At 36.6% G+C, this 22,041-nt stretch overlaps 1 protein-coding gene across 5 annotated transcripts in view; it reads right to left on the reverse strand.

The window, feature by feature from the left end:
- GRM1 (glutamate metabotropic receptor 1) overlaps positions 1-22,041 on the reverse strand; it is a 395,415-nt gene that overhangs the window by 78,985 nt on the left and 294,389 nt on the right. For all 5 annotated transcript variants that reach the window (XM_032407709.1, XM_032407710.1, XM_032407711.1 and 2 more), the window contains exon 4: positions 14,198-14,433. In XM_032407709.1, the coding sequence (XP_032263600.1) occupies positions 14,198-14,433 (236 nt within the window). The remainder of the gene's footprint in view (positions 1-14,197; positions 14,434-22,041) is intronic.

The raw sequence follows: 22,041 nt of genomic DNA on the forward strand, positions 1-22,041 counted from the left end.
TTATTTCCCAAACTAAATAAAATGATTATATACAAGACAATCAAAAAGGTTCTTTTCACAGGAAAAATGGAAACCAATGCACCGTGAATCTTCAAAATTTTCCTTCCCAACCAGAGGATTTGAAGGGAGGCAGAGCATTCCTCAGTTGCTTAGTCATGACCACACACCGATTCCTTCTTCATTCAAGAAACTTCCTGTTGCACAATTTGGTAAACCAGCTCTGTAGTTTATATAGTTTTGCACTGTTTTTACCCCTGAGGCTAATAAAAAGCTTGCTTGACATTGACATGGTAGGTTGGTCAGGATGAACACTTGGGAAATTTGAGAAATAACTTGTAGGGAAATCATTTAAAGTTATGTTTAAAAGCCTGCTTCTCCCTCCCCAACTCCCTCTGCTTGTCCTCCCTCTCTTGCTGTATCTCTCTCTGTCAAATAAATAAATAAAATCTTAAAAAAAAAAAAAAGAATTTCTGCACACTTGGGGTTTTTTGCAAGAACTATATGTGTTGTTAAGCAGTAATGTTGACTTGTCATGTCCCACATGAGAAAGGAAATCCTGAAACTGCTCCTGAGTGTCAATCATTGTAGGTTAAACATGAGAGGTGGGACCCTTAAGTAGAGAGTAATTGGCTATGTCTGACTATACATGAATCACTTTCTTTTTGTCCTTCCTAAGATGGGAATAAGTTCCATTTCCAAAGCCTCTAAATAAAGAAGTCTTCACTAGCAGAAACATGAAAACAGTACAGTAGTACCTAATTATTACTTAATCTTACCTTGATTAGAAAACAAAGGCATTTTGTTGATAAGCCCTTTTGGCTGATATCTCTTGGTCTTGGAGTTCTGAATTTTTCATTCACTATCTTAACAAAAATTTCCTACAATTAATTTAGCCCCTAGTAAATAAGAAAGGAGTATCTCTTTACCTTTGGCAAAAATTTTCCATGCATTTGACAAGGTAATTCTGCCAATTAAAGGTTTAAGTGAGCTCAAAACCAGAAATTCTAAACATATATTGTATGCACATGAACCTCCTAAATAAATAGCTGCAGTGTGAATTCTGTTTTAATATTTTCATAGATTGTATTATTACCCATAAATATTAGATACCTTAGGTTGGATTATGTATCTTCTCTCCATTGATATTTGGCTGAACCATAGGACTGGCTTTGGTCAATGAAATGTTACTGAAATGACATGTATAACTTTTAGCAGAAGCTTTAAGTCCAGATCACATTGGTCATGTTCTGTTTCCTTACCACAATTATCAACGTTCCAGATTGAAGTTGGTCTATCAGACTGGGTCCTAGGTGCAGAAGACATGGAGCAGTCTCTTAACTCATACATAATGGAAATATGGCAAGAACAAGAAATAATTTTTTCTTCTTGAAAGACATTAAGTTAGGGGTCATCTGTTAATAATGTATATCCTCACCTATCCTAATCAAAAAGGGAATTGATACCTAAAAGTAGGGGAACAACAATAAAATCACCACGAGGGGCACCTGGGTGGCTCAGTCAGTTAAGCATCCAACTCTTGGTCTCAGTTCAGGTCTTGATCTCAGAGTCATGAGTTCAAACCCTGCACTGAGCTCCACACTGGGCATGGAGCATACTTAAAAAAAAAATACATTAAAAAATGACAATGAATCATTAAGTATGAGGCTTATAGAAACAGGCAGCAGATGGTGAGGAGACTGTGACCAGTGTCATAAAGGACATAAATCCATTGTTATTCAGTGGCAAAACATTCAGTAACATTGTCACCAATAATAACTTGGAAGGCAGGTATTTTACCAAATGAGCTTGCATGTTTAAGCAAGGAGGTAGGCATATTAAATGTGCAAAGATAAAAATAAAATTGATTCTCACTTCCAACTCTTAACAGATAAAACAGAAGATGTTTATGCTACAAAGAACAAATGAAAACTCAGCTTCATGGCAAGGACCAAATCAAAACTCTTATTTTTGTGATAAAATATCTGAAGGAATTAACTTAGCACCCATAAATCTTTCAAATTAAGACAACTGCTAAGAGAGAGGACACTAAGACTCTAGTTAGGCTCTAGCTCTAAGATACAGCAAGACCCCTGGAGAATGTCTGACATCTTGATGCATATCTGTGGGAGAAAGATGAAAATCATTTATATGGAGTGAATTGAGAGTTGGAGAAAAATATCTGTAAGGACACATTATAGCTATACAAAAAGTTGAATTATACAGGAAATTAATTCTTTGTTTTCTGTGGTAAGAGCATAGTGTTTGGGAGTGTAGAAGAACAAACCAGCAATGGAAAACCAAAAAACAAGGATTAGGGAAATGTAAAGGAAGGTATCCATGCATTCAGATGCCATTCTGGTCAGCCAGAGGCACATGTCCTTAATGGTCTAGATGTTTTACCTTTCACAGAAACACAGTAAAATTGGGTTTTTAAATATGTACCTAAAGAGTTATGTCCTTTTCTCATGGCAACTGTTAATAGAGGCAGGTCCGCTGCAAAAGAGCTAAAGAAGTAGCTACTAGAAAGGACTTAGAGAAGCTAATCCCTCATTCTGTCTGAACATCTACTGTGGTGGACCTGTTGGTCCACAAAGATGCCCACATCCTAAAGCCTGGAACCTGTGGATAAGTTAGGCTACATGGCAAAAAGGACTTTGCCGATGTGACTGAATTTCCACTGAGATGGGAAGATTATCTTTGGTTATCTGGGTGGGAGTAATTTAATCATAAGTCCTTAAAAATAGAGAATCTTCCCTAGCTGTGGTCAGAGAGACATGTGACTATGGAAGCAGGGTCCAAGAGAGGCAACATTGCTGGTTTTGAATAAGGAGGAACGGGACCATTAACCAAAGAATGTGGGTGGTCTCTAGAAGTTAGAAAAAAGCAAGAAACAGATTCGCCCATAGAGCCTTCCTAAAGGAATGCATTTCTGCTAACATCTGACTGATTTTCACCCAATGAGACCCTTGTCTGAGTTCTAGCCTATGGAACTGTACAATAATAAATTTGGATTGTTTTAAGGCACTGACTTTATGGTAATTTGTTATGGCAGCAATAGAAAATTAATACATATCATAATTGCCCAATCTGGACATAGAGAAACAGTATATAGCCATGACTTACTGATTTTGGAATGCTAATGCTGCAAACAAGCTTACCAATAAATAAATAAAACAAATGGAAGAGATTCATTCGGCATTAGAAATTACTAAATTCTCATTAGCTACTTCAGCTGCCACAGCCACAGCCAAAACCTTGGCAAGCTCTCAACTTGGACAGTGACAGATGATTCCAAATTTTAAAAATTTAAAAAAAAAGAGCTAAAAGTCTCATAAATTTTAAGTATGAATTTCTTCCTGTCCTTAACCTAAGTCCTTGGCTCCACTCCAGAGATTCTGATTCAGTTGGTCTGGTGTGAGAACTTGGTACTGTGAAGTACCTTTTTCTTTTTTCCAAACAAAATTTGCTATGTGTTATTAAGACATTTCTGTTAACATGAATTAGAGTACCTTTTTAAAAACTTTCATGATGACTTTAATAAGTCAGATTTGAGAATCACTGTTCTAAAGGACATGATTCTTCTTCATATCATCTTAGGGTCTGGGCTATTAATTTATCCAAATGGATTGGATAATAGTGTTCTGCTGATTAGAGTATTAGACCAAATCTATTTGAGGTTAAGTCCCTATGGATTCAATTTTTTGATATTTCTAACAAATTTTAAAACTTGTCCCATGTAGTACCCATGGATACCCATCAAATTTCTATAAGGATTTGTGGTCACAACTAATGTTTTTACCAGCCAGTGATACTCCAGAGAAAGGTCAATAAGTAAATAAATAGAGTGGCCATATAGAATTATGACATAACATTGACATAGGCACAGGGGACTATGATAGCAGATTTAATACTACTTCACAAAGATCTTTGGTGTGAGGTTTGATAAGCAGCTCCTGGATATGAAGTATAATACTCAAGTGCACTACAGTAGCGTAGGGACACAGGACCTAGATTATAAATGTAACTGGTAGGCTGATCACATAGAGCTCCACTCATCAGGGCACAAATGTATATAATAACTTCAGGTATGAAGTTACTTTTCAAAAAAAGCAGGCACCAGAAAATTTACCTCCAGAGCACATACTGAGGAAGTTGTCCAGAGACATGGCAACCTCCATTTCACAGCACCTAATAAGGAATCCTCTTTAGTAGCTATTATGACCCAAAACTTGGTTCATGATATGGATATAGAATATCCCCCTCACCTTAACTGTTACCTCCACATAGCAGAAATAATGGAATGATGGAACATACCCCTCAAGAACAAGTTCAGAAGTCTGACTGATTCTTGAGTTCTAATAAACCATTTATCTTTTCAGTGTTTGATTCCTTTATGATGCTCTTTTCCCAATTATATATCTCCATAATGAATAGGACCAAAGAATAAATAAAAGAAGTTAAGCATACACCTCCCACAGGATCCAGGCATTCCACAGCTAGGACTTGCCCCAAAAGAAAAGAAAGCATATATCCAGACAAATATTGTACATGGATGTTCTTAGCATCTTGGTTTGTAATAACCAAATATCGGAAACAACTCAAATGCCCATTACCAGGTAAAAGGATAAACAAACTTTGTTATGTCCAGATAATGAAACACCACTCAGCAATTTTAAAAAAATGAACTATTGATACATGCAATACAATGATGAATCTCAAAATAATTGTGCTGAGTGAAAGAATGCAGACAGAAAAGAGTTCACAGCACACAGTCTCATTCATATTAAAGGTAGGGGGTGCCTGGGTGGCTCAACTGACTAAGCCTCCAACTCTTGATTTCAGCTCAGGTCATGATCTCAGAGTCATGGGATTGAGCCCAAGTTGGGCTCTGTGCTCAGCACAGAGTCTGCTTGTCCCTCTCCCTCCTCTCTCTCAAAAAATAAACAAACAAAACCTTAAAAAAAAAAAAGTAGAAATTGCAAATGAACTATTGTGACAGAAAATTGCATGTGAATAGGAGGGAGGAGAGGGGTGGGGAATAGTGGGAGGGAGGAATTTTCAGTGAGACACAAAGGAATTTGGGAAGTGATATATTCATTACCTTGATTGTGGTGATGATTTCATGGGCATACACACATGTCAAAATCTGTCAAATTGTTCATTTTAAATATGTGTAGTTTTCTGTATGTCAATTATACCTCAATAAAAATATAAAAATACAGGAAAAAGAGTGAATGGGCCATACACCAAGTATGTTTGGTCTACTCTTCATGAAAAGACTGTAACTTCTTATGATGGCTGAAATTATGACTTTACTTCATGTGAGTTTTCCCAGCAGCAAATGTGCACAAGACATGAAATGCAAAACTATTCTCCTGATGAGAAGCAGTACAACTTATATGATATAGAGTAACCCCCTATGTGCCATTAGGGAATATCTAAATATACACTAGCCTTTTATGTCAAGGTGAACTCTTTATTAAGAATAGCCATAGATTTTAATCATTAAAAATACCCATTCTCAAATTTGTTCAGAAGTTAGGCTGGACCATAGGAGGAAGCATTCAACTTTGGAAATATGTAAATTGTTTAATAGGGAGAAATTGATCTAATTGAAGGATTTATTAATAAATTAAACTAAATTCTGGTAATAATAGGTATATAAACCTTAGGCCATTCTCTGGGTAACTAGTTTACATAGTGGAAAGTTCACTAGCATATCCAACATTACATAATTGTAAATTAGATGTTTCTATTAAAAGATAAAATAGTAACTGATCACTGTTACAATAAGCATTGGAGGCCTCAAAAAATTTCCATTTTTATAGCTGAAGTCCATATATGCTTGATGCTAAAAATTATTCAAGCCGTTTGGAAACAGAATCAAGATGAATATAAAGTAAAAAGGATGGAAAATGTATGCCCCTGCATCAATCTTTGTGTCTTCTGAATGATAGAACACACTTATATAAATCCATTCAGTTATTAAAATGACATGGAAGAAGAAACTATACTTAACTTTAATAGGAGAGTGAAGACATACCTGGTCTTCATAGGAACGAGTCTGCCCTATTTGGGTTGGAGGTTCTGTGGGAATCACCACGCAAGGTGGAAGCCTTGGTTTATAACATCTTTCAGTTGTTGTAGTGAGGATATTCAACAAGTTGATCATGCTGGAAACACTAACTTGTGAATTAGATCCAAATAACCATAGAAACAAACAAACTTGCATTTATGGGGTTAGAAAATTAGAATGCAGGGGTGCCTGAGTGACCCAGTTGGTTAAGTGTCTGACTCTTGATTTCAGCCCAGGTCATGATCTCAGGGTTGTGAGGTCAGGCTCCACATTGGGTATGGAGCCTGCTTAAGATTCTCTCTCCCTCTCTCTCTGCCCCTGCCCTGTCTCAAAGAAGAAAGAAGAAGAAGAAAGAAGAAGAAGAAGAAGAAAGAAGAAGGAGAAGGAGAAGGAGAAAAAGAAAGAAAGAAAAAGAAAGAAAGAAAGAAAAACAAAGAAAGAAAGAAAGAAAGAAAGAAAGAAAGAAAGAAAGAAAGAAAGGAAAGAGGAAGGAGGAAGGAAGAAGGAAGAAGAAGAAGGAGAAGGAGGAGGAGAAGAAGAAGAAATTAGAATACAGCACTGTTCAATAGAACTCTCCGTAATCATGGAATTTTTCTGCATCTGTGTTATGCAAGATGTAGTCACTAGCCACATACAGTTGTTGACATATAAAATATGGCTAGTGAGACTGAGAAAATGAATGTTTAACTTCATTTCATTTAATTAATTTAAATTTAAATATAAAAAAATACACACGGCTAGTGGCTACCACAGTTGACAGGGCAGGTCAAAAGTATTAAGAGTTAAGCAGACGAAGACTGTGCTTATAGTATTATATTATTTTCAGAGTTTCATCTATGTGTGATAATGAGGTTTTCTGAGGAATTATAATGTCCAAAAGGGACACAAGGTCAGTTCACTTTCTTTTTTTTTTTTTTTTAAAGATTTTATTTATTTATTTGACAGAGAGAGACACAGCAAGAGAGGGAACACAAGCAAGGGGAGTGGGGGAGGAAGAAGCAGGCTTCCCGCTGAGCAGGGAGCCCGATGCGGCGCTCGATCCCAGGACCCTGGGATCATGACCTGAGCTGAAGGCAGACGCTTAACGACTGAGCCACCCAGGCACCCCAAGGTCAGTTCACTTTCATTCTTTCAACCAAAGATATAAATACATCTGTTATAGACTTAATGTTTGTGTCCTCTCCAAATTCATATGTTCAAACTCTGATCCCCAGTGTGGTGATGATATTTGGAGATAGGGTTTGGGGAGGTAATTAGGTGTTAAGGGTGCAGCCCTCATGATGGGATTAGTGCACTTAGGAGACTTGCTTCTTTTTCTCCATCATCTGAGGAAAGCAGGAAGAAGGCTCTCATTAGAATCCTACCACGTAGGCACCCTAAGCCTTCAGAACTGTGAGAAATAAATATTTGTTGTTTAAGCCACCCAGCCTATGGTAATTTCTTATAGCATCCCAAACTGACTAAAGCAACATCCAAAGCTTTTAAAATATATGTCCATTAAGCAATTTCTACCAGCACACTGTGTAAGAACCTATTACTGTTTTGTTTTGAGGATGTTTGTTTGGCTCAGCTATAACTGTGCCCCATTTGTTAGCACTTCCAGAATTCCAAAGTAGAATAGTTTTACTGCCTTGGATCAGGGAGCTTTAAATCTTTGTTGAAGAATCTATAAAAAATGTTTGGCTTTGTTCAAGAGATATAGGGTATAGCATTGTATCATTCCGCTTGAAAGGGGGAAAAGATTGAGAATTCTAGCATTGGGTTGAGAAATTATGTTCCCTAAATTAAATCTATTGTTCTATGTGAGGGTCGTGGATTATAGGACTATAGGATCCTTAAATCAGTTATCAATTGCCACAATAATGGTGCATAACAAACCACCCAAAGGCTTAGTGGCTTAAAACAACAAGTATTTATTTAGTTCATGAATCTGGGAGTCAACTAGGAAGTTTTGCTGCTCTGGGTTGGACATGACTCATGTCAGCTAGGCTCGCTCGTGTGTCAACAGTCAGCTAGTGTATTGGCTGGAGACTGGTTTATCATCTAAGAGGTCATCCTATTTCTGCTCCAAGTTCTTTCTCATATTCTAGAAGACTAACTCAGGCTTGTACATACAGCTGAGAAGGGTCCCAAAAAAGAATAATAGTAGGTCAAGCCTCAAAACTCGGACTTAGAACTAATAAGCTATAAATTCAAATGACATTCAAATGGTAGGGAGCAAAATTCTACTTCATAATGGGAGGAGCTGCAAAGTCATATTTCAAAGGGCATGGATATAGGGATGGGTGAAGAATTGTGAAGCCTTCCACAAACTCTGGCTAATATACCAATTTCTTGTGTAAAGGCAAATGATATTCTTCATTGGCATTTGGGTCAAACTTCCAAAGACAAAGAGAAGTTATTACCCTAGGACCTAAAAGGCTATAGTAAATAGGAACCTGTCTCAGTTCATAGACTATCTTAATCTGGATCGAATTATATTGGACCAATCTTATGCTACCTTATATGATATGTTAATTCAAAATGAAACCTAATAATGAGGCAAATATATTATAAAAATTAGTACCAATCTAAAAATTGTGAATGGCAATCTCCAAGCTGGAGCAAGAGTACCCATGTTTGCGGAAAGGATAGTCCCTTCAATAAATGGTTTTGGGAAAGCTGGGCAGCCACACACAAAACAATGAAATCTTACACACACACACACACACACACACACACACACACACACAAATAACTCAAAATGGATTAAAGACTTGAACATAAGACCTAAAACCATAAAACTCCTAAAAGAAAATCTTGGCAATGTCTTTTTGGATTTTGATATCAAAAGCAAAAATAAATAAGTGGGACTACAAACTAAAAAGCTCTTGCAGAGCAAAGGAAACCATCAACAAAATGAAAAGTCAATATACTGAATAAGAGAAAATATTAGCAAGTTTTATATCTGATAAGAGGTTAATATCCGGGGCGCCTGGGTGGCTCAGTTGGTTAAGCGACTGCTTTTGGCTCAGGTCATGATCCTGGAGTCCCTGGATCGAGTCCCGCATCGGGCTCCCTGCTCGGCGGGGAGTCTGCTTCCCCCTCTGACCCTCCCCCCTCTCATGTGCTCTCTCTCATTCTCTCTCTCTCAAATAAATAAATAAAATCTTTAAAAAAAAAAAAAAAGAGGTTAATATCCAAAATATATAAAGGACTCATACAGCTCAATAGCAAAAGAAAAAAAATGGTGAAAAAATTGGCAGGGGATCTGAATAGACATTTTTCCAAAGAAGACATACAGATGGCTAACAGGTACATGAAAAGATGTTCAATATCACTAATCTTCAGGGAAATACAAATCAAAAGTACAATGAGATATCAAGAAAAACAAGTGCTTCTGAGGATGTGGCAGAAAGGGGACCCTTGTGCACTGTTGGTTGGGAATGAAAATTGGTGCACTGCACTCTGGAAAACAGTATGGAGGTTTCTCAAAAAATTAATAATACAACTATCATATGATGCAATAATTCCACTTCTGGGTATTTATCCTGAGGAAACAAAAACACTAACTTGAAAAAATATATGCACCCTTATGTTCACTGCAGTTATTTACAATAGCCTGGACATAGGAGCAATCTAAGTATCCTTTGATGGATAAATGGATAAAGAAAAGATACGGGGCACCTGGGCGGCTCAGTCAGTTGAGCATCTGACTCTTGGTTTCGGCTCAGTCATGATCTTGGGGTCATGGAATGGAGCCCCACATGGGGCTCCACACTCAGTGGAGTTTCCTTGATATTCTCTTTCCTTCTTCCTCCCCCTCTGCCCCTCCCCTCCCTCACTCCTGCATGCATGCACTCTCTCTCTAAAATAAATAAATAAATAAATAAATAAATAAATAAATAAATAAATAAATAAAATCTGATATATATACATATATAGTGATGATGGATGGTATAGGATGCTGTATTGATGATTTTACTATATACACAAATACCAAATATTATGCTGTACACTAGAAACTACTATAATGTTATGTATCAATTATATCTCATTAAGAAAAAGAGTACTCATGCTTGGAAGTCTTGAAATTTTGTCATATCAGGCTATCTGTCATTATCTTACTAGTCCTGAGCTGTTGGTATTACAGATATCATCCAAATTCTTTCATTATGTCTTGGATAATAACCAAATACAAGGATATACTAGCTTTAAAAAGCATTGTGCTCACTTGTTTCCAGTTGGTATAAAGAATAAGGGGAGAATGTAATATTATGGCTGTAAATTCACTGGACTGTGAAAAAGGTCAGTAAGGACATAGTGAACTCATCCAGTTAATATGCTGCTAACCACAGCAAATCCTAATATTGCCATACTGCAAGACAATGGTAATACATTTTTAAGGGGCTTAAATATTGTTATGTTCTTAGACCAATAATTATATATTTAAAAATCTATAGGAAACAATCCAAAAATAGTACCAACAACCATGAAAACTCTGTACCATATTCAGTTTTTTTTTATAAGAAGAAAAATTGGAAGCAACCAATAATATAAGAATGACTAAGTAATTATAGTATTTTCATTGGGTAGAATATTATGGAGCTATTAAAATGGTGGTTATAAAGGTCATACAGCAACATCAAAAAGGTAAAGTATAATCCTAACTGAAAATAAGACACAGAATTATATGTACACTATGATTATAACTATGCAAAACAAAATGAAAAAACATTCATAGAATTGCAAGCATTGCTGGTAGGAGCTGCCTTTTGAGATGTCTTATTAGAAATGTTCATATCATTTGATTGAGTAATTCAACTTCTGGAAATATATCTTAAGAAAATTATCCAAAAAAAAAAGAAAGAAAGAAAAAAGAAAAAGAAAAGAAAATTATCCAAAATGAGAAAAAAAAGGCGGGGGGGATGGTTAGGAAGAAGAATTTTTTAATACATCTCTGCAGCTTTTTTTTTAATTTATAAAGAACTAAAAACAGCTTAAATGCATAGGAAGAAAGAGATAGTTAAATAAATTAGAGCTTATCTGTCAGAATGTTATACAGCTATGAAGAATGAATGAAATTAATGATAAATTCATAAATTTAAAAGGCAGTATTCATTTTAAAAGCAATATATAAAATAATATTGACTATATGATTTAAAAGTACATACAGATAAAAATATACCAAAAATTTAACAGTGTATTTGCTAACAATATATAAAAAAATTAATAGTGATTAACAGTGGTTACATAACAGAAAATTCTTAATGCCCATCATCTTTCTTATGCTTTTCTATATTTCCAAGTTATATACAATAATCATAGTAGTAGGTATTACTTTGATAATCAGAAAAAAATTGTAAAAGCCTAAATAGGAAAAAAATTAAATATCTATATTGGCACTGTATAAGTATGGTTGATTAAGGATTGTGTGCTTGTTTTTCTAGTTTCCACATCTTGGAATGTAGTTATGCTAAATTTGTAATTTCAAAACCTGTAATATTTAGTAAGGGGACCCATTCTATACCTTATTTGCCTTCTGGTAAGCCATGACATTAATAATAACACTTTACATTTATGTAAGGATTTACAATTTGCAAGGTATCTCACTTGTATTATTTCATTTGATTCTCACACTTGTGTGAAGTAGAAACTGTTACCATGCTACAGTTGCAGAAATTGATTCAGAGATTAAGTGAGGTCCTCCAAGGCATTTGGCAGATACCTAACCAAACCAGCGTTGAACCCAGTGGTTAAGCTTCCAAATGCGCTCACAGTTTCCATGGAATCATTTTCACAATTCTCATCAGGAAGGATAAAGCACTATGCCATTGCAAACATAACACAAATGCTGTAAACAACTAAGACATTTACTGGAAGAGAGTGACTTTGATTCGTTTATACCTATTCTTTCCACTGTCCTCACAATGATTAATTTTTTTAAAAAATCAGGCTTTTAGCCTGGGTGGCTCAGTAGGTTAACTGTCTGCCTTTGGCTCAGGTCATGATTCCAGGAGCCCTGCTCAGTGGGGAGCCTGCTTCTCTCTCTCTCCCTCTGTCCTCCCCCCACCCCCCCCACTCTCACTCTCTGTTTCTCCAAATAAATAAATAAAATCTTTTTTTAAAAAAGTTAGGCCTTTGATGTTTCAGTTAGTACCTTTCCAACACATCCCCAATCCCTTAAATGCCCAACTAATTAAGCAGTGATGTAGACTTTGCATGAAGTACTTTTTAATTAGCTACAGTGATTCCCAAATTATTCAGCCTGGGCTCAGGACCCTTAATATTCAAAATGACAATCTAGTGCATGTAAACTCTTTATTTAAATAGTGACATCTGAGATTAAGCTCAATAAAGGTTTCTATGGAAACTAACTGCAATATCAAAACTTACCAAAACACCAAAATGATCCAATTAGAAGAGGTAAAAATAAGTGATGGAAAGAGCAGCTATCAATAGTATGGAAGGGTTCATCCAACTTCCTCACATTAACTTTCATAAATGTGTCTGCATATTCATTAGAAGACTATGCAATTTATTTGCTATTCAAGGATCTCAACTAGATAAGAATGATACATGAAGTGGAAGTTTAGTTGTTCTTCAATAGCATTGAAGACAATTTCATAGAAACACAGACATTAAAACTGAAGAGCAAGGTAAATTTACATGAATGTATACACATAGATAACGTAAACACTGCTAAAGATAAAATTCTAGGATTCCTGCAGCAGAAGAGATCAATAAAGTTCATGAATTAGTTCCAAATAGAAAAGTTAAATAAGGCTTCAGTCTTCCTTAGAACTAAGAACAAAGGGAAATATTTGCTAAGTTTGACTGCAGAATGAAATGCAAACATAAACATATTTATTAAAGGTTGTAATCACATAAGAAGCTCTTAATAATAGCTCTGAGAGTCAAGTATAATATAAGAACAACTCATGAATGTGCAATTTTTTAAAAATTTTCTATGAACGTTAACCAAGTTCAGATTTAAACCTTGACATTTGGATGCACTGTGACAACTGAAGACCCAAAATGGTTTTCAAAACACACATGGCTACAGAATTCTAACTTTTGTTTTGAAAGCTTAGGTCACAAGATATTTTCTTGGAAATCCTTGCAAAAAGACATCCAAGTATGTTTAATAAGTAGTATTCTAAATTTTATTAATAAAACACAATGACCAAGTGACATATATATAGCTGCACTACTAACAGACATCTCAGAATTAACCCAATCTGAAATCTAGCTCCTGATCCTTTCTGCTTTTCTTGGAGTCTTTCCCATCTCAGTCAATGGTGACACCATCTTTAATGCCTGTCCATCATTCTGTGTTATCAACCCAGTATAGACAACTGGCTTTGAATGGCACAGTGGTAGACCAAAGGGGATCTATTTTTGTCACATTAAGCAATACTGAAAAAGGACAGCGGAGAGCAATGTCTCTACGCAGTAATGATAACACTCACAAAACGTACTGTGTTAAGAAGTCTGTTAAGAAGTATGGTAGTTCCTGGGGGGCAGAGAAGGACATCCAGTGGAGTTCACCAAGCCCTGAAAAACTTGGAACAATGTGCTGTCCTTTCCTGGCATGCCTTCAGTGAGCAGTGCATGGGAATTATCTGACCCACCAGGAAATGTCACTCCTATTGACAGATGAGTACAGTTTCTTGCCACCTATGTCCACATACACCCATGTTAGTGGTGTGGCCCTGGATAAATAACATTATCTTTTCTTCTTCAGACTTGTATATTGAAGCGAGTCATAAAGAAGAAAAAGGGATCAAACCAGTGCTGCCTACTTATGTCTAAGGCTAACATTTCCTAAGCACGCTCGCAATAAAATCTCTTCCCTCTGGCTTGAATACTAGATACCTGAATTCTCAGTTTTCTTTTCCCTGACCTGCATTATCTCTTCTTACAACTTGCTCCACCAGAGACCAAAGCAGTTCTTCCAAAATATAGAAACATGAATCCTTGGGGTCATGCACACACTCTCCTCATTCTAGCTATTTTATAAATTAAGATGGCAATTCAGTCTTTGGCACTCTAGCCTTGACACCTTTTACTCTCATTCAACAAGTTGTAAGGGGGCTAGAGTTGTAACCTCTGAGTTGTTATTTTGTGAACACAAATTACCTGTGCAGATTCTTTTAAAGTTGGGATTTTCCAGAAGGTGTCCTGGTAGGCGGCACTGGAACCGGTGTTGCCAGAACTCAGGGAACCAGGGATTCCTTGTATTAGTGTCCAGCCTCAGCTTCAGGAAATAATCATCAAATGACCTGACCTCTGGAGATTGCAGCTTTATTGTGATTCCCCCGTTGGCTTCCACCTCATAACCTTCAATGACTTCATCTCTGTCTGCCCATCCATCACTAAAAAAATTCAGGGATTGGGGTGGGGAGAGAGAAAGACAAAGGTCTCACAAATAGGGCTCAGCATTATGCATGAATGAAGCAATTCAGCAAGGCTGAAAGTCTATTTTATGCCAGAATTGCTACCTATCAATGACTTTTTTTTTTTTTTTGTGGAAGAGTAGTAAATTCTGAAATCATAAAGTCCTGTTTGTTTTTCATAGTAGTGAAAGTGATGATGAAGATGATGATAGTAGCAATGACAAGAACTAACATTTATTGAGCATTTACTAGGCATCAGATTCTGTACTATTTACTTTTACTCAGTCAGATGTTCAGCAACTAACCGAAATCCCAGTGGATCCAGAATATGGATCCAGGCAGTCTGGCTCCCAAACCCAGTGCTCTTTAGGCCACAAAACCCATCAGCTGCTGTCCAAATCAGAATAAAATAAAACCCAGGCGCTCGGGGCCTTCACAATAAGAGCTCAGCAAGGTTTCAAGGTTGCAGCCAAGACCATTATATGAGCTGCATTTATGAGGTCGAAAATTGATTTAGCTCAGAAGCATGACAACCACAGATTTTGTGCCTGGACATTGTTCAAACTTGCATCGCCTAGAAGTGATCAGATGCTTCCCCCTCAATGTTATCTCAAAATAGCAGCATTATAAGAAAACAATCCCACTCCCCAACATAAAAATAATCCTCCTGCTCACTAAAAGGAAGTTAACTGATGTTTTATTCAGTGAATTCAATTTTTTAAAAAAATTTGGCCACCTTCTAGAACATTCATATCAGTCATGAGGGATGTAGCTCCAATTTAATTTAAGTGTACATATGAGCCGGGCCAAACCTCATGTGAGTGCTTTTGATCCCTTCCCAGCAGGTGCCAAAAAAAATTGCACTAGTTAGAGTTAAACAGGTAAAAAAGACTTTATTCAAGACTCTTCCAATAGGCCAGAGACACTGAACTCCATTCTGCTGAAACAAAAGTTGGGGGAGATTTAGGTGCTGACATGAGCTAGTGAACAAGTGCTAGGGGACATTGAGGGGAACTTGGTCAATGTGATTAGTCATCTGTGTTTGATAATTGTCATTTATCTAAGTTAAGCCCCCACCTTCCCACAGAAACTGGGAGACAGGGGTTTGCTATCATTCTTGATGATTACATTTCAAAGGGATGGCTTCCAGGTCCTTAAGAAAAAAATTTCTCTGCTGTAAAAACTGGCAAGAGGCTAGGAGAAAATGTACACCTCTGAGGGACAGAGAAAGAATTTATGACAGCATTTTAAAAATTAAATGCTCTAAGGAAAGGGAAGTCAAGGGGCCCATGGTCAGGAAGAAACTCATCTAAAGTTGAGTCAAACTGAGGAGAGGGTTAAAGATTGTCTTGGTCAAGAGGTGGATTTATTTATACCCATAGAGTCATACCCTGCAGTTTCTGGAACACAACTGTTCAGTCTCTGCCAGAGAGAGTGTTTTATCACTTGCTTCTCACAGAGCAGGGACCTGGGCCAAATATATATGGCTGACCATAGTTCACCCCTTGTTAAACTGAGATCAATTGGAATAAATGTGTCCTCCATTTAGCTGAGTTAATTGGTGCAGTTCTGTTCCAGAATCTTCCCAGTGAACCATACAGGAGCTGTATTTTCACAGACCAAAAGTTGTAGAAGGTATAGCTGACTTAACATGATCCAGAACTGAAGGGACCTTGAGGTATAGTGTGGTCTAACCAGCCAGATCAGAGAATGATTATATGCTTCTTCTAAATCCGTTGGGATAGAGATTTTACAATCTTGCACAGACCTTTCCTTCCCCCCACATCCCCCCATCATTTTCTTCTTTCCTTCCTTCTGTCCTTCCTTCCTTTTGCATTTACCTAGATACTCTGCTATGCTTAAGACTCAGTTAAGAATGAGACACACTATCCTCTTCCCCTAGTGTTACAGACTTGTGGGAAGAACAGACACCAAACAAGAATTACAAACACTGTAAAGGTAAAGAAGGAAAAGTGACCAGTACTGCAAGGAGGAGGGGCTTAGGGGTTTAACTTAGTCACGTGTGTATGTATGCATATAAATGTGGGTAGAGAGAAAGTAATTAGGGATGACTATCCTGAGAAAGCTATGTCTGAGTTGAGACCTAAAGGATGTGTGGGCATTAGTCAGATGAAGAGATGAGGAGGGACAGGTATAGAAGGTTCCTGGTAGATTATCTAATATACAGGAAAGAGCATGGGCCATTCAAAGAATTTGGAGAGTCAGTATAGCTGTAGCATAGAAAGAAGTATAGCAGGAGACAGAAGTGTGGGCATAAATTCCAGCTTAGTTACCATTAGCCTAAGGACTGCAGAAGTCTTCAAAGTGTTGTAAGCCTATTACATAATAAGGCCACTGCACTCTGCCCCCTGGTGGGGAATGACCTGAGTCTTTCTAACAAGTCCTGTTCTACTCACCATCACTGGATATGACGGCCTGTCAAATAGATTTTAAAAAAGAAGACAGACTCTTTTATCTTTCTCTATGCTCAGTCTACTTAGAAAGGCTTGAACTAGGTTATTTAGATTTATTCACATTATATCATAACTACATTTATAGCAATTTGAAGACCTGAACTATAGAGTTAAGGGTAAAAACAAAACCAGTTAGGCTTTCAAAAAATTCTGTTTATGAGTATATATTTAAAATCAAAATGACTTATAATTTGAAGGAAAAAAATTCATTTTCGACATAAAATTTAAGCTTGAAGTATGTTTCTCCCCAAGATTTAATATCATGTGAGACTTCTCTGTGTGTGAATGTATAGTCTGAATAAGAAACCCACAATTTTTTAAGTGTATGAAATGAGCCCTCAATATTGTTTATTTGCATTTCTTTTTTTTTTTTAATCATTCCCAGTTTATAAAACCAAGTATCATATGTCAGTGGTGGAAGCAGAGAAAGTGTGACCCCCTGCCCTTTTGCCCTCCAACACAGAGGAGCACATCATGGGAGTAAACCTGAATATAGAAAATTTGAAGTCAGATGGTTTAGTGGGGCAGAGCCTTAGATCCCCTTTGCCATTGGTTAAAGTCCTTCCTCCTAACTATTGATGACCTCATTCTAGAAATTAGAGTTGGTGTTAAACCCAAGAAGTCATGAAATCAAGGAGAACCAGGATGTGACAGAAAAAAATATTCAGCTAGGATTGGTTGGTGAATACTTTTGAAGGGTTAATCACTAGATTTTTATATGAGATCTTAAATCTATCACAGGTAAGGTGTTAGGGAATGCTAACAAAAAGTTGCTGAAAAACATCCATAAAGCAATTCTTGGTTTTTATATATTTAAATCATTTTGTTTACAGACCACTTGCCAAATGTATTTACAGAGAATTTTAAAGGATTTTTGTGTTCAGTTGTGTTGGGACTTTTTACAAGGATAGTGTTTTGGTGAATTCTCTGTGAAGCATACTTGAAAACAGGGAGGCAGCAGCTCTCCTGATACCTGGTTTGGGTGTTTACTTTTGTTACTGTTGTTGATAGTGGTGGTAGTAGTGTGAACTATGCGACCAGAGATGACCTGCAGGCATCTGCTCACCCCAGGCTTCTGCAGTGAATCCTGCTGCGCTGGGTGCTGAACTCTATGAGGCATATTCACAGCCTCCAGCAGCTTCTGCTGCCCATCTGTTCCCCAATGATGAGTTCCTTTTCCTATCTGGGGTCTAGAAATAAAGCTGCAGAATGTGGATAAACAAGGTGAACATTTAACAGACAGCTACATGTCTTTAAGTATTCCTCACAAAACAAGAATCCTTGTTCCTTGTTCCCCTCAACAATTTTATACAACAGTTCTTTCACAAGGCTGTTCTCGTCCCACAAATCATTGTTCTAGTCCCCGTGAAATTCCACAATCCCCACCTGAATAATTAGAAGATTTCTTCCACTGAATAAATTCTGATGGAAACAATAGGAAAATATTATTTCTAATTCCACCAATTTTAACTGGACAGGGGCTGCATGAGTGTCACTTTTGCATTATATAAATTAAAATAATTTAATAAGCAAATTGACATTAAAAAAAGAAATACAATAGTATTCATTTAAAAATTGTTTAAAAACATTTTAGAAAAACATATTCAGTTAAAATAATTACAATCTAGGGAGCAAAGCAATTTGATTTGTGTTGAGTCCAAGTAACTGTGTGTACCTGAAAATAAAGCTATCATTCTTTTAAAATATTCCAGAGATTACCATATAAGCAAGAAAATGAGAAAAGGATAATAAAAATATTTTCAAAAACATATGTAAACAAGCACAAAATTCTATTGATACAATGCTAACCACACTGATAAAGGCTGAAGAAATGTCACATGATGCAATTTAAATCAAGTGATGTCAATTATGGGACACTTTGTGGCGGTAATGGCAGCTTTTTCAATAAGAATTCAGACTGGCTTTCTTCATAAGAATCCCGTATGGGTTAGGCATCGTGCTTACCGCTACAGATACATTGCTAAGCGGTACAGGCAAGGCCCCTGCTCTCAAGGCAATCACAGTGGTGGGGAGGACTAGCCACTTAATCCATAATAGCCACAGGGAGTTGTGGCAGCTGATAGGAAAGGAAGGTGGGCTACACAGAAGCACAGAAAAGGGGCAGGGTCCTGTCAAGGGAGGTTTTGCCCGAGGAGAAGTAACATCTAAGATGAGACTTAAAGGATGCATTGAAGCTACACAGTAACAAGGGAGATGGAAGAAAGGACCAGCTCAAGAAAGTACAAAGTTATCAAACAGCAAGGTGTTCAGTTTGCTTAGAGTGTGCCAGTAAAGGAATGAGGTCAACCCAGTGAGATCTAAAAGAACCTGAATGTCCTTGTTAAGGATTTGGGATTTCATTTTTATGGTGGTGAGAAACTATTCAGATTTTAAACAGGGATATGACATGATTTAGGTTTGTTTTAGAAAGGTCATTCTAGAAAGTACTTAAGAGTGTAGGTACTTGTGGAGGTTCTTTGGTTGTAGAATTCTCAGACAAAAGCTATGGAAACACACACACAGACATGGGCACACACACACACATGCACACACACAGGCTAATCACATTGTAATATGAAGGCAGGTGTTGATGGTGTGGAGGCCTTGATGAACCAGGAATTGGGGTAGTGGTCACAATTAGTCTATATTTAATTTTAAAATTAGTTGCTGCAAACCGACCCCCAAATATAAAACTGACACAAAATGTAGGTATTTTTTATTTAGTTATATAGTACAGGCCACTTAGAGGTCCCTCAGCTCACTGAAAAACAGAAGAGAGGATGAATTTTAAATCACCTTTGGTTGTCCTGTACTGCTAGAATTAGAACTCAAACAGAAGCCTTACTTCTAGTACTATGGTATTTGAGTAGAAAAGTGACCAAGGAGAGGAGGGAACGGGACGGTGTCAAAGGGCAAAACAGCAAGAACGAAGGGAATTCTCAAGAAGTGGAAACTTCATGTAAAGGAGATCAAGGTCAGATCAGTAATTCTTTATTTTTCATCTTTTCCTCACCCCTACCCCCAGTTCAGTCCTGGCATCCTGAGCCTGAATCATCTGCCACCTGGAGAGACTATCCTCCTCTCCTAGCAGAAATGTAAAGCAAAGATGATAAATATGGCACACAACCTTGCAAATGTGGAAGCCATTTCCTAAAACTTCTACAAACCAATCTTTCATGTATCAATGACAATTTTAAGCCAGTGTGAAAGAAGGGTGGGCTGATGAGGGGAATTTCCATGGACAAGTAGGTCTTTTTTCTTCCTTCAAATTCCGCTACCAAGATAGCACCCCATTTTATCTCTCATTCAACTAATCTTGAGAGACAATGTGAAATAGGAATTGGTTATTTAATTGTTTTTTTATTGGTTATTTAAACTTTCCAAGCCTGTTTCTCCACCTATAAAATGAGAGGGGAAATGATATCAACCTCTTAGAACTGTGTGAGAATTAAATCATATGATCCATGTGAAATACTTAGCACAATCTAACACATGATGAAATCTTAATAGATGTTAACAGTTCTTAATCATCAATCTCCTCATGATCCAACCAATGTCTGAGCTATATCTACATATGGGAAAGATTTCTCTACAAAAGCACTACTCACCATGTGGTCCAAAGATTGGTATCAATTCATAAACTGTTACCAGTCAAGAGGAAGTAAGAGACTGAGACTAAGCATTTAGGCAAATCTAAAGCAGTTGCAAGATCTAAGAACATGATAGGTGGACTCATGTCTTGCATAGGGTATAAACACATCATTTTATAATTTATATGGTGAACTGCCTGTAGCTCAAGTTGTATGCATGCCATATGCAGTAGAACCCTGTTACAGTGTGTGACATTTCAAGGTTGCTTTGCATCTGTAACCCAAAAGTATATAAATATCCAAGAATATATTCTTATTTATTTTTATACATGTTTTTACAATCACTTTAAATTTTAATCAAGCCTATTTTATAATCAATCCTATAAGATTAATTTCTAAATTAGGGAAATAAAATTCATATTATTTACTTTAACTCCAATTATATGGCCATACAAGCTTCCCTGAATTTTTATTTATTTATTTACTTATTTATTATATATATATTTTTTTTTTTTTAATAAGAAAACGTATACAATCTGCGGAATGTGGCAACAGTAGTATTTGAATGTGGATAGTGGAAATAATTCCATAGAAACAAGAGCAAAAGAGTTCTGATGAAACTTACCTGAAATATGTCAGCTTATATATTGAATTTGGTTTTTATCCCTAATTGATGGTGAAGTGCTAAAACCATAGTGTATTATTTATGGAGTTGTTTTACCCAATGAATTTATGAAATCATCAAAATTTACTAATCATTTATACACAAAACATTAAAAAATTAAATTTAAAGCCAAATAATTATTTGAAACAAACAGTATTAAAAAGCCAGTAGAAGTCTACGTTCAATATTCTACATAAAACATTAGTATTTCATGGGTTCTTAGGAAGTGGCATTTAGGCTTGCTAAGACTAAAATACACATACAGTTGCCAAGACATTATTGAATGAGTGCATCAAAGATACTTGCTTAGAAATGTTTGCTGATTCTGGTAAAGAAAGTAGCTCGTTTTACTTTCTGATGCATCATAGCTCAGTGATTTCTGAAACTGCCTAATGATATGGAAAACCAACTCATTGAATAAACGAGGCTAGCAAAGCATTCTTCAACTGTAACTTGACAAATGTGCAGATAAACTCTTATGTGGCAGTTCTTTTAGTATGTGTGCAATTTGAAAATGAAGATTTAAAGGAAGAAAGCTCTGCTCTTATTTAAATTCTCTTTTAGTTTCGATGCTGAGAAGCACAACTAGTTCTAGATATGATAAAACTATGAAGAATTATTTTGTCAAAAAATGTGGTTGGCAGTTTATGTTTTGTATAGGGGTGTGTTCTGATGCTGCAACTGCCAACAGGGAAACATTCTGGAGTAGCTACCCACATAGCTTATGAGAGAATGTAACTCAGTGCAATGCTTTCTTCATTGAAAATATCTTGATTTAAAAAAAAAATCAGCTGAAGTAAACAACCTTTAGTGGCAGTACAAATTTCGAGTTAGGTAAGAAAATGCACCGAAGGTGGTT

The sequence above is a fragment of the Phoca vitulina genome, unplaced genomic scaffold (assembly GCF_004348235.1).
Source record: "Phoca vitulina isolate PV1807 unplaced genomic scaffold, GSC_HSeal_1.0 scaffold9, whole genome shotgun sequence".
NCBI lineage: Eukaryota > Metazoa > Chordata > Mammalia > Carnivora > Phocidae > Phoca > Phoca vitulina.